Below are 14371 nucleotides of genomic sequence, written 5' to 3' on the forward strand. Positions count from 1 at the left end.
TCTACACATAGATATAATATATTTAATAAACACTATATTTACTTCGGATATGCTTTATGTAAAACTTATACAGATATCAACCTTTTCTAAATTTCCTTAGTAAATATATATTCTTTACGTTCTCCTAGCATTATGAATGGTTCTTATCATTAATAATTTGAACAACCAATAATCTATAGGGTCTATTGAAAGCCCGTATTGGTTGATACCTATAAATTTTTTTTTATATTTTCACAGAATTGTCCAATCGTGGCATACTATTGCGGAGAGCTAGCTGCTTTCCACTTCTAAAAAGGCACAAGATTATGTGGACGTGATAAATAAATCGAAATTTCAATTCCTCTTTTACTGGTGGTAGAATATCTTGTGAGTCCGCGCGGGTAGTTACCACCACCTTACCTATTTCTGCCGTGAAGCAGTAATGCGTTTCGGTTTGAGCGGCGATGCAGCGATTGTACTGTAAGAACTGAGACCTAAGAACTCATGTCTCCATGTGGGTGGTGGCACTTACGTCATAGGGGTCTGTGGGCTTCGATAACCACTTAACATCAGATGGGCCGTGAGCTCGTCCACCCATCAAAGCTATAAAAAAATAAAAACGATCTTTTAGCGGTACTTCTTAGTTTTTTTTTTCCGTAATATAGTACTTATCTTAGTTTATTCGGTTTCCATTGCTAATCACATCACTATCTTTCCTAAGAAAGACTTACGAATCAAGCGATGATCTTAAAAATGGGAATAACAATTTTACCCTTAAAAAAAAGAGCTCGTGAATGCTTTAAAATAAATTGAACGGATTTTAGTACCAACAGGCGAATGGGCTGAGTAGTTAAGTATTCCTAACTAAGTACATGTAAGTATATTATATACAAATATAATCTTGTTCTTCAGACTTATCTTTGTTGCTGAAAGAGAGCTGTCGATAAGGCTAACTTGTATTTTTTTACCTGTTTCCAAGCGAAAATGCTGCTCTTGCTGGAGTTTACCGTCCTCCCGCTAATATTCCTAAGCCAAAACTTTTTTCCACCTTAAACGCCTCTCCCGCATTTCTCATCATGTTCGGTTAGAGTACCTAGTTAATAATCCTACCTGTGAGAAAATAAAAAGAAATTATATAAAACCCAAACAAACATTGTTGAATAATACTACACGTTGTAGAAGTAAGGATTTTGAAGTATCTCTGTAAATAGATATAGATTATCGTTCTGAACACTATAAAACGCAATATACGCTGCGGGTCACACACAATGGTTAGGTAATTAAAGTTGCCAATAAAATGTATGTAATATTCATTACTGTGGTATCTGCACAATTATGTTTGGCTGGTGTTCATGAAATTAAATCCTATAAAGATTACAAGGTTATTGAAGTTGCCGGTGAGGAAGATAATTTGAATCGGTTTTTCAAATTTATTTACGAAAATCATGTGAGTTTTTGTTGTATCTATTTGACCCAATTAAACTATTACCCGCTTCGTAAAGTACTTTTGACTGTATAGAAGACAGCTAATTAATTATAATTTAAAAAAACGTCTAATTCAATCTTTATTTTTACCTCTAGTTTATTTTCCTTTTCCAAATTTTCGAACGCTTCTATGATTAATTCTTTGACAGCGTTTACTCTTTTGTTGAGGAATGGCAAAGTTTTTTCGGTTGTATGAATGTGTTTATGAATTTTTCACTGTTTTCTAAAATATATTAAAGAAATAATTTTTGTGTACAGGTTTGTCATTAAAATATCGTTACAGGAAATTCCATACGCTGTGAAAAAAGATACGAAATACGAAATAATGGTGGCTCCCGAACTTATTCATGTGTTTGACGATGCCGTAGCAAGTGAAAAATTAAAAAGCAGAATAGTTATAGAGGATTATTCTAAGTTAGTATTTTCACAAACCAACAGTAATATTTTAAGCATAAAATAAATACAATAATTTCGTAAATACAATTAAGAAACAACATCAATCAGCATACACTAATTTGGTTTATTTGATACTAGAAGTAGTATTGCAAAATTTTGCATTCGCTGTTTTAGTAATAGATTTTAATCAAAGGGTGTTTAAAAAATGAGCAAATGATGCAGGAGAATTATGCAGGATAGTGCTATCTAACCATACGGGCTCGCAATCGAAGACCTGTAGACTGTACAGTCCTATATCACGTAACTTATGCAACAGATTCATTCTAAAACAAACTATTTAGAAGGTACAATTCTAGAAATTTCCCTATCTAATTTCGGAAAATATTTTTTGCTTGTATTGTCATATAACGAACGAAATTAAATTAACTACATACAATAAAGAATAATAAGTACAGAAGTGTATGCATACATTTAAAAAATGAAAATGTTAAATTTTTAGGATTATCGAAAACGAAAAGAAATTCCGAAGAGATGATGAATTTTCGTGGACCGCTTATTACGATATTGATGACGTAAGTGTCAAATGTTTTGATATTCATTGTATAAACTATGAATGTTGATTTTTTTAACAAACCTTTTTGAGTCGCCTCGTCATTTTAGTGGTTTATATCTGACCACTCTACCATGACTTCGAGTTCGTTCCCGATCGAAGTGATTATTCTATCTTTGTCAAAGATGTCGTTTTTGGGACCTGGATATAAATGTTCTTATGTCTTATGTTTGTCCAGAAATTTTCAGGATTTTGAATGGCAAATCTTTTTTTTCGAATACGCGCTTATTGGAGTTTTCGAGTCTCGATTCTTTTGATTTGTAATTTGTAAAGTCGTCGTGACCTAAACAACCTTGGCTCAGTGTAACCACATAAAGGGATGTGACTATGCTGTTCAAATCCCGTAAATAGATACTGTTTTTACAAATTAAATAAGTTCTTAACACATATTCACGAAAGATTTCCACGAAGGAAGGAAGGTATAATAAAAATTAAACTGGCAAAACATAAAAGAGTTAATTATACTAGTGGATGCGGTTATGTGTTCTAGGTAGAAAGGTTAGAAACTTGTCAAAGTGTAAAATAGAAAGTAAGACCTCATACTTCATGCGGGTAATCACATTACGATAGGTCTCGAGTAATCACTTAACACCAGGTGTTATGACATCGACACTCGTCTATGGAGCATGAAAACATGCTTGCTTAACTACATCAAATACATCAAAGCAACTTATTTTAGATATACAACTATTTGCAAACCACAAATAAAGCTTATGAGCATTGGACCGAGATGATAGTCGGCGGTAAGACATACGAAGGCCGCCTAATTCAAGGTCTAAGAATCAACACCCCAGGAGATGATGAGAATAAGCCAGTCATCTTTATTGAATCAGGTAAGTTCCTAGCTATGATGGATGTCTTTTCTATCGATGATGATACCAAAATATTGTTTGCAATCTTCGATCAATAATAGTACTAGATTACGGATCAGGAACAAAAATAAGACGCTCCAGTGGCCACGTTTGCAGACACGAAAACATCTTCATTTCTTAGAAAAAAGTTTAATAATGTTAACGACTTCAGTTTATTATAAACCTTAATACTTAAACATAAAGTTTAATTACCATTGCAAAATATATGTATTTAGGTCCTTTCGTCAGAAAAAGAATATTATGGAATAAATTTAAAATGTCACTTGAACATAAAAAGTCATCAGTACAAAAATATTTATTCTAAAATGATACTTAAAGCCTAATTTATAAGGTTAAAAATATTTGTTTAAAATTTCGTGCTTATTGTATTGTGGAACTAGATGTAGTTCTTGGTATTACATTTCAATGCTCAGAACACAGTAAGTATTGAAAGACATAGAGTTGCAGAATATACATATTTGTTTTAGGTTTGTTTTGTATGGTCGCAACTATTTTTGACCGATTCAAAAAAGTAGTAGATAATATTTTACATTGCCGCTATTACAACAAATAGGTGATAAAAAATAAAATTGAATAAAGTAAAAAAAATATGAAAGGAAACACGAAACATGTTTTCCACGTATTCTTTATACAGAAGTTATTAAAACAATAATGTAGGTTTAATTAACTTTAAACAGATTCAGTTTGTTATAAAGCTGTCTTTTAGAAGTCATTTTTATATGAGCGGTTTCTTTTTTACAAATATAATGTAATCTTATATCAATGAATTTTTTTATAATCAGTTTAATTTAGGCTTATTTTATGGCTGTGTTCGTTTCCCCCAGAAAACAAATCCTTTTCAGCATATACGCTTAAAATATTTACACATACATATAAAGTTTTTTTAATACTTTTTTGCATTGATTTGCCACCACCATTGAACAATTCTAGAATTTTTATAAGAGTTCTATATTTCTTCTCCTCTTTCTTTCGCGACAATATATTATATCCATTGTGCACAGCGACAAGGGGCTACTAGGAAATCTACAAACAAAAATAACATTATAAAATAACAAAACTACTCTATGCATTCCCTGTCCAAGAATAGGTGATGTTTGTTACAATAGTTGGTGCCTTGTTGCAAACATTGGCCAAACAATTACAATATTCGTAAATTGTGTTTTATTTACAATATAATTGTATTTATTATTTTATGAAAAACACTTAATAATATAAATTTACCAAAAAAAGATATTCCTTCTAAAACCTTGGTGTTACGGTGGTTTTTTACTCAGTTTTTGAACGCGCAGTGCAGCGTTTTGACGTCTTAGTGTTGGCTATGATTGGACCATACTAATTTGAAATAAGACCACAAATTTATTTGTGGTCTTATTTTTCGGGCCGCTTTTGAAGCGCTAATCGCGAATCTAGTAGTATTATTGATCGAAGTTTGCAATTCATAGATGATTAAGTTATCACTCACAAGGAAAATAACGGCAGTGTTTTTTGCGCACTAAATCGGTGCATTGCGATAACAAGACCCGCCGGGATTTTTTTTTTTTTTTGCGCCTTTCCCCGCCCATAGGCTCGGCAGGACCTTATTATTCTATGTAACACGTTCATACTATTTCTCGCTTGTATGCCTCTCGCACTGACATGCCTCATACTATTTCTTTCTTTTATCCATCACCTTACTTTCTTTGCCGGGTGGGACTCCCGCTAATTTGACTACCTTGTATTTTTATCTGTTGGGGTAATAATTTTACTACGTATGTGACCGTTTATTGTAACCTGTTACTACATAATGTTGTTGATACATACATACTACATACTGATGTTACTACATAACTTTTTTACTTAACACCTTTGATTCATTGTCCAATACAACATAGCTACAATATTTTTAAACTTAAATTTTCTTACAGTACAATTTTATAATGTTATGTCTACAGCTTACTATCTATTTCTTATTCTATTCACAGTTTCTTGTCTTCATTCTTTCATAATTCTTAACATCTAGTTCTTTACAATTATTCGTTTCTTACTTTATTTATCAATATGTTTTAACTTAATTTTCTTACAGTACAGTATTATGTTGTTATGTCTAGAGTTTACTATCTATTTCTTATTCTATTCACAGTTTATTGTACTCACTCTTACATAATTCTTAACATCTAGTTTTGTACAGTTTTTGTTTCTTATTCTATTAACAATATGTTTTTAACTTATTATTATGGTTTCTTCCGGTATTTACTCTATCTAAGGATGTCTTTTTAGTTAGGTACTATTATTTAAACTTAGGGATAGTGGCATTTTGACTCAGTGTTTCTATAATTTCCATTGTTTCTTCGTCAATAGTATATATATACTCTAGTATATATACTTATTGTCATTTCTTATTGCGGGGTTATTTCTTTGGCTTTTTTCTATTTAGTCATTTGCATATGTGTTCAGTGTTTGTTTGACTTGCTGTGTTGATATATCCATATATATTTATTATATACTTTTATATCAGTGTGTGTGTATGTGTGTGTGTGTGTGTGTTTATATTTGTCATGTGTGTGCGTTCCGCTGAGTGTATGGGTCATATATATGCAGTGTTTGATCGCGCCAGGTAGTCCCACTTTTTGCGGGTTGGGCAATCGACACTGAATGCGTTGTGATCCGTACTCTGCAACCTGGAGTGCAAGCAATTGCAGCACTGCGGTTTAATTCCCGCGATGTAGTCGGCGCATTCCTCGCGCAAGTGTGGGCCTCCGCAGTGGCTACACCTGTCTACACTCCCGGTGCAGAATTTGCGGCCGTGGCCGAAGGCGAGGCACTTCGTGCATTGGATGAGCGGAGACTGGTCCTCCACTCTGACCCTTTGCAGGTCCAGATAGAGGGCGCCAGCCTCCGTCATCCTCTGCCATACCTTCGGTCTCACCTGGATGACAACGTGAGAGGTCTTAGGATTTCTGGTCCTCTTTTTATATTTAATTGTCAAATCCATCTCCTCTTGTGATAGATCCATGAAGATGTCGGCGTTTTGAGCGTAAAGGGCCTTAACCATTTCGTTGTCGTCATTGTCCATAAAGACGTCTTTAAGGACGACGAGTGGGTCCTTATTCTTCATGGGCGCTACGATTAACCCATCACCGTGGCTTTTTATCCTTTCTCTCACCTTATCTAGTTCCACTTCCGTATCGCAGCCGAGTATGACTGTGCTATTCTTTGCCTTCCTTATTTTATTTATTTTAAGGCCAGTACCCCTGGCGTCGACCGCCTTCCTCACTCTCGCGAGTACCTCTTCGGCAGTCTCTTGATTGTCCTCGAAGGTCACCGCCATCGAGTGAAGCGCCGGACGACGCCCAGGTTTTGTTGCTGCGGCGCTGGCATATGTTTGGGGAACCATGTTGCTCTCAGCTGTCAACCCTTTTGCTATCTGGCTTATTTGCGTTTTGGCTTCGACGACGTCTCTGGCGACAGTACCAGCCAGATCTTCAAAGAGAGCCTGCGTCCGTCCCACGACACCTTCGGTCGATTTAACTATTTCGGCTTTGGTCTCTTCGAAATTTTTGAACATATGTTCGAGGATGTCAGCACCTCGATCGTCGTTTCCTATATTGAGTTCTGATATTTCATGCTTCAGGTTAACTTCCATTTGACTAAGCCGTGAAGTTAGTGTGTTTTCCACCTCTTGCAATTTTCCCAGCAGTTTTTCTTCTTTGTTAGAAGATGACGCTACTGTATGTATGCTAGTCCCGGACGCCGCTGCTTCCAGACACTTCATCCGCTTACTCAACTCAAAGAGTATGCGGATACTTTTGTCCGATTGTGACTCCAGGAAGGACTTGATGTCCCGCCTCATCTGAGGGTACTGCTGGACCTTTGAGGGTATATCCTCAAACGTTTTCATCACTTCCTGGAGTAATTGGTCGCTCGGTGTCTCAGCATAGTACTGCTGCTGCTTTCTATACAGGTCCATATTATCAAGCGACCTTCTTTTTGTTTCTGGTCTTTTAATGAAAGTCCTGGCAGCGTCCGGCATTACCGAAGGTGAGGTAGCGGGGCTGGGAATTTGAGGTTTTTTGGCAGCGCCAGATGTTGTTAGTGTATGGAACATTGTGTGTATGTGTGTGAGAGAGTGTGATGTAAGTGTGATGTGATGTAGTGCGAGTACAGCGGGGAAAGTTGTCGAGTGTATATGTCTGTCTGACCCTGTATAAGGGGGTCAGTGTCCAAATGTAAATGTTAATACAGTGCAATTAAAATTATAAATTAATAAAGATATATTTTTTAGTGTCGAAGTTTAGTCGAAGTTAGTTTAGTAGATTTCTAAATCTAGCTAAGTCGATTTAAAAAAATTTTGTAGTCCCTTATGTACCTATTATAAATAATGGTTGTCTATTCTATGACAAAGAATACTAAAATATTTTTAGTTAATTGAATTATCTAATTGAAGTCGAATTCGAGCTCAAAAATTTGTCTATCTCCCTTGGTTTACTGGATACGGCCCTGGGTCGTGCAAAACATTATTTCCCTTTCCAACACTGCCCGATATATCGGGTAAAATTTGTTATTAAATTTTTTAAGTTTAGGTCTATTTTTTCTGCTGAAAAAAGAGTTTTTCCAAAAATTTAAAAACGTGGAGGGTGGTTTTTAACCACGCTCTATCCAGCCCTTATAAGAAAATCTCGAATTTATTATTATCTAAAAAGTAGATTTTCAGATCGCGATCTCCGCGACAGCCTCAATTTGCGGCTGAACTCTGATGTAAATAAAGATGCTAACGAAGATCGCGATTCGAAAAATTATCCAAAATTCACCATTTAAAAAGTAATGTGTTCCTTATGACCTAAACTATACTATACTTATATTATAATCTGCGCGCCGTGGTTTTTTCACCCTCTTCAAAGGGGTTTGCTTTGGTGTCACTTTCCCGCCCAACCGCAAAAAGCCTTGTTTTTATAAATTAACTAGATTAATTAGAAAACAAAATTAAACTTTCTTCAGAGGTCTATTTTTAAACACTTTTAACAAAATTAATTTTTAAAATATTATCGGTAGGGGGGTGTAACTCCCTTTATATTGAACTGATTATTTAGTACACTATTCAAAATTAATTTTTTAATAAACTACACATCCAAAAAATCTAAAAATTTGGAGAATTTAATTTTAAGGGGTCTACTTTATAATAACAAAATAAAAAAAGGGGGGTTGTCGATTTACTTTAGCTGGAAAATGACACCAAAGATTTTCAAAATTTTGCCGACCTTTAAAGCTTCACTGTGTTATCCCGGGTTGTCTGATCTCGATGATCCAGGTGTCAAAAGATTCGCCTTGCCAAGACGCTTCTATTGGTATGCCACACGCCTGTCCAGGTGTCCTGGGAGTCGATCTCGGTAGCACGTGGTTTTCAGAAATTCGGGATTACACTGGCTGTTTTCCACCGGAAAAATCCTGGGTATAGTCCAGAAGGTAGGGCTCGACGAGACGATTATTTAGGCCCCAAAAAAGTGGGGGGTCGTCGATCTGGTTTTGTCAGCGTATCACAAAAACATACAAAAAATGTAGTTTTTGAACCACAACTTTCTCTCACTTTCACTTATTTCCAAGCGGTTTTCACGGTTGTGTTCCTCTCACTGAGACGCGTATTTTGATACTACACACTTGTATCTTCGCGCGAATAAACCATTTTTCGTAATTTTAAGTTGCGGAGCGTGGAAAAAACGTGGCGCTCGCGGTCGTGGCTGCCAGCAGACTCCGACCCGCCGTTTTTTTTTTTTTTTTTTTTTTTTTTTTTTTTTTTTTTTTTTTTTTTTTTTTTTTTTTTTTTTTTTTTTTTTTTTTTTTTTTTTTTTTTTTTTTTTTTTTTTTGCCTACCTAAGCTGATAGCCCTAGCGGCTATTTCAGCGTAGCCTAACTTTAGTAGGTGAGCTCACGGGGCTCAAACCTGACGATGTTGCTAACACGAACCCTAGCAAGAGTCGTGCTTCGCAGAATCTACCACCGGATCGGAAACGCGACCCACTGAGAAGATCCGGCGAGAAACTCAGTGGGCTGTGTCTGAGAGTTAATTTACTCGTCGAGCCCTTCGTCGCAAGCGACGGGTTCGCATAACGGTATCCCTGCTCAATCTGCGAAGCAATTGCACATTTGCAAAACGGGATACAGTGGTTATACAACTAAACTTTCGAAATCAAACCTCAGGATTGTAAAAATCTAAATAATAAAGTGTCGTTCTTTTTTGTGTCTGATCAATTTTTTTTAACTTCTATCTTTGACATCTGAGGTCTACTTATTGGAATTGATAAACTTCAATCTATCTACTTCAACTACTATTACTGTTAATTTCACTATATGATCTTCTGCTATCTTCTACTTCAATGAAATTGCAACTTTTTAGTGGAAATAGGGTGCATGATAAGTCCAAACGGGTAGATATAACCGTCCTGCCTGTTTCTGCTGAATTTGCCAGTCATACGTTTCATTTTGAAGTGTCAAACGGCCTTTAAACATTTACATTGAGGCTTCAATCTCATTTTTCAAGATGGATGACGGTATTGGCAATATTATGGGCTTAAATAGCCTCTGATGGTCCGTATACTCCATTATAACAATAATGGAAATAGTACATTGTGCACCAAGGGAGAAAAGTTGGACATTTCCTCCCACGTGTAAAATTGGCAAACACCTAGGATGAATAGTCCAACTTTTTTCCCGCGATGCACATACTATTTTTTCTCCTACGAGGCCGAAAGTTCCTGGAGTACCAAGCCGGAGTCCAGGGGCGAAGCCCTGGCGGGGGTAGGGGGTGCGAAGCCCCCCCATACTCATAAAAAAAACAATTGAACTGTTTTTTTGTTTTTAAATAAACTACTACTAATTAAATAAGAACTCATCTTTGTTTAATACTTCACTATTAAATTTTATTGCCTTTTATTCATTTCACTTTTACACTAAACACAGTATTGCAAATTACCCGAGCACAACAATGACGAAGAATTTTAGGTGCGTGAGAGCAGACGTAGACACTAACGCGCATGCGCATTTGTACCAAGGGAGAAAAAGTTACACTTTCTTCCCTGTACAGCGGGAGGAAAAGTTACACTTTCTTCCCTGTACAGCGGGACGAAAACCGAACTTTCGGCGTAGGTAGGAGATTTTTTTTTACCTAAAATCCGTGACATGTTTCGAAATTCATCGCGTATCCATTTTTTTATACTTCCAGGTATCCACGCACGCGAATGGATCACTCCGGCTACAACCACCTATTTCATAAACCAGTTATTGACGAGTTTGGACCCGAACATCACAGCACTGAGAGATCAATTCGACTGGCGTATTTTCCCCACCGTCAATCCTGATGGCTACCACTACAGTATTAATTACGTAAGTTCTGATTTTATGCGGTACTAGTCAAGACGAGTCTTAAGGAATAATTTGGTATCGACGGCTTGTCTGTTTCAGTCACGAAGCATACTTACGTTTCGCGTTAGATGTAATACAGCTATTGGCATTTTGAATTATATTACAAATATTTCAACGAAATCAAATTGCTCACCAATTTGTGTATTTACGTAGCGGTATTTGTAAGCTCCGGCAAATTACTCAAAATTTACACGTATGTAATGGATATGTCCAACAAAAATGGCTTGTTTTACGTTTGGATTACCACATGTTAAATTCCGGTAGCTGAAGTTACTCGACGATACCGATACTGATGCTGTAAAGAAAGAAGCCTATTCTGATTAATTTGGTTTTATTTAAAAACAGGACAGAATGTGGAGAAAAACGAGATCGAAATCTTCTTCGACTTGCCGTGGAGCCGACCCGAATCGTAATTGGGACTACAATTGGCTAAGTACATATATTTTTTTGCTAAACAAAAAACACACATTTAGAATAAAATCTATAAAAATGTTAAATGGATGTCAAGTAGTGACTGCTTCACGCTTGATTGATTAATAGAGAGGCAACAACAACAAATACTACAAAATCAAATCCTCAAAAATATTTTAAAGTTTGCTTTTTATTTCCTACCTCTTTTAGTAACCTCGAGGGGCTATTGTAGATTCACCGAACTAGTAGATGAGCTCGCGGGGCTCAAACTTGATGTTGTTGCTAACACGAACCTTAGCAAGAGCCGTGCTTCGCAGATTCTACCACCGGATCGGAAGCGCGACCCACTGGGAAGATCCGACGAGAAACTCAGTGGGCTGTGTCTGAGGGTAAAATGCTCGCAGTACTACCAACCAGTTTCTGAGGGTTAATTTACTCGCCGAGCCCTTCGTCACAAGCGATGGGTTCGACGAGAACGATTACCGGACCTCAAGATTTGCGTAGACACTCTGATTTTTAAAAAAATCATTAATTTTTCGTCAGAACACGGAGCAAGCAGCAACCCTTGCGACTACCAGACTTACGGTGGCTCGCGTCCTTTCTCAGAGGTCGAAACCAGAACACTCTCCCAGTACATATCTAGTATTGAGAACTTGATGGCCTATGTCGCTTTCCATTCAGACGCGCAGATGCTTCTGCTTCCTTACTCCGATTCAACAGAACACAATGATAATTACGATGATCTGGTAAGATTCTTAAGCCGCATTGCCTACGGTCAGAAGACCTTTCATGTTAATTTCAACACCTATAATACTTTTCTTGCTTTATGAATATTTACCTTCTAGCAGTTAAGTTGTAATCCTGATAAAGAATCATAGTCCTTATTATTGTCACGAATCAACCGTAAATTCGAAAATTGCTTACTTTCACACTACAGTTTCACATAAATCTAAGGCCATCTTGGTCAATTCACAATATAAGACATAGATATTGCGTGATTTTATAAAACGCTTAAATCGCAAACAGAACTAAGAATTAACATAGCAAAGTTATAAAATAATTGTATTATCATTGGTGTTCGATGCGTGTGCAAATTATTAAAAGTTAAAAATTATTAAAAGTTTACTGGTGGTAGGACCTCTAATCTTGTGAGTCCGCACGGTTAGGTACCACCACCCTGCCTATTTCTGCCGTGAAGCAGTAATGCGTTTCGGTTTGAAGGGCGGGGCAGCCGTTGTAACTATAATTGAGACCTTAGAACCTAAATCTCAAGATAGGTGGCGCATTTACGTTGTAGATGTCTATGGGCTCCAGTAACCACTTAACACCAGGTGGGCTGTGAGCTCGTCCACTCATCTAAGCAATAATAAAAAAAAAAAAACGTTAATCAGAAGTAGTAAAGTCGGTGAAAGTAACATTCAAACATTCCGTTACATTTTTACCAAACTAATAAAAACCGTGTTATGTTTGACTCAGTTTTTATCGACAGGTGACAATTGGGAAAACTTCTTTGAACTACGGTTACGCTGTCAACGGTGCAAAGTATAAAGGGCCGGCAACAGCAGCTGAAATATTGTGTAAGTCGGAAGGGATATACTCGTAGTAAAACTTACTGTGAGTCTAGAGATGGCCTTACCTATGGTACAGATTGTAGACGCTCTTTCCACGAAAATGCCCCCACATTGCGACATGAGTTTTAAGGTATCATAGGCAACGGCTGCCCCACTCTTAAATTCAAAACGCATTATTGGTTCACGCCAAAAATAGACAGGGTGGTGATATTTACCCGTGCAAATTCACAAGACGTCCTACCATCAGTAAATATGTACGGGTCTACCACTTTTACTTTGATATTACTGTATAATATAGACTTTACTGCGTTGCGTTACGATTTGAAATCGACAAAAACAGTTTCTCGAGCTATCTTGTTTAGCTGGAGCGGGAGCCAGATGTGGCGCCCACGCATCGGCGAATACTAAAAAAAACGTCGCGGGCGGCTAAGACAGAATCTTTTCGCGTCTATCTGAAATAAGTCTTCTGCGAATACCTACAACATCGGTGTAACTTATAATAGAGACAGACTCAATGTACTCAATGCACGTGCAATGAGCAGGTGTAGGTATGTACAAACACTAAAAATCACTTGATACTACAATAAAAAAACGGTGCGCGTACAACTTGAAGCACGTAAATGAAGTGAAACTTCTTTTTCGATTTGATTGCTCTTGTAATCGGGAATGCTATGTATAAGAGATGCGACATCTTCAACATTTACACTATATATATTTAAAATTATAGATAGGAAAATAAATATATTTTTTTAATACCTGCGTCATTAAAATATTGGACGCTACTCGTTGCTAACGCTCGCGCTGGCCTGTAACAGCGTATACTTGGCGCATGCGTTCGAGGTCCACGCATTCACTCTCGCTGTCTCTTTCTAGTATGATGGCGTTAAACGCTTAACGCAACCTTGTTGGAAGTCGAATTAGAAGTTTCACTTCAATAATAATGATATAATAATAAATTTCATAATAAATTGTGAATCTCATGATTGCGCATACTTTGCAGATAAAGCGTCTGGAGGCAGCATGGATTGGGTACGGCATACTCTAGGAACTCCTATAGTTTACACATACGAACTCAGAGGCACGTACTTCTACTGGCCTCCTGAAAGGATTTCTGAACAGGGAGACGAAGTTACGCAGATGATCCTCGGCTTAGTACAGGAAGCAAGAAACTTGGGATATGTATAATTAATAACATTGACAATAGCTTCTCTAAGTTTTCTGTGACCACAGTTAATATTGAAAATTTTGAATATAATCCCGAAAGCATGTTTTTAAGAAAACACAATGTATTATGAAACGCTCATGTATTAGTTTTAAGAAGCACTAAAATAGATACTATCAAATATAAATTTGCTTTTTAATCCTCCCAAAGGCCTCTAGAATTGCGAATAGGATCTCCAAATTAAGTATTGATGTGCCTTTGGAAAACATACAGCATTGTATTATTAAACACACTTACATCTATGTTTTGTATTATTAAACACACTTCTCGGCACATAAAATCGATTTTATTGTTATGTAAAACCGTAATATTATAATATTGGTTAAATGATAATAATCATTACATAGTTACACAATAATGAAATACTGCCACATCTGCTAGTAAATTGAAACTCAGATTTACCAACAAATTTATTTAAAAATTAATTTCATAT

The 14371-nt window shown here is 36.5% G+C and overlaps 2 protein-coding genes across 3 annotated transcripts in view; one reads left to right on the forward strand and one right to left on the reverse strand.

The window, feature by feature from the left end:
- The window catches only part of LOC110385588 (uncharacterized), a 933915-nt gene extending 924838 nt beyond the window's left edge, over window positions 1-9077 (reverse strand). Inside the window, exon 1 of the mRNA XM_038013437.2 lies at window positions 3350-9077. Within this exon, the coding sequence (XP_037869365.1) occupies window positions 5906-7426 (1521 nt within the window). The 5' untranslated portion in view covers window positions 7427-9077 and the 3' untranslated portion in view covers window positions 3350-5905. The remainder of the gene's footprint in view (window positions 1-3349) is intronic.
- Window positions 1234-14065, forward strand: LOC778503 (carboxypeptidase). Of its 2 annotated transcripts, XM_021350709.3 has the most exons (9): window positions 1234-1426; window positions 1748-1878; window positions 2360-2432; window positions 3150-3303; window positions 10535-10695; window positions 11080-11167; window positions 11689-11891; window positions 12635-12722; window positions 13717-14065. In XM_021350709.3, the coding sequence occupies exons 1-9, from the start codon at window positions 1277-1279 to the stop codon at window positions 13899-13901; spliced, it is 1233 nt and encodes a 410-aa protein (XP_021206384.1). In that variant the 5' UTR covers window positions 1234-1276; the 3' UTR covers window positions 13902-14065. The 2 variants fall into 2 exon arrangements, with proteins under 2 accessions (XP_021206384.1, NP_001091798.1); NM_001098328.1 differs by lacking the exons at window positions 1234-1426; window positions 1748-1878; window positions 2360-2432 and having other exon boundaries at window positions 3201-3303; window positions 13717-13901.
- Window positions 14066-14371: the final 306 nt, after the last annotated feature.

This window comes from Bombyx mori, chromosome 10 (genome assembly GCF_030269925.1).
Source record: "Bombyx mori chromosome 10, ASM3026992v2".
Taxonomy (NCBI): Eukaryota; Metazoa; Arthropoda; class Insecta; order Lepidoptera; family Bombycidae; genus Bombyx; species Bombyx mori.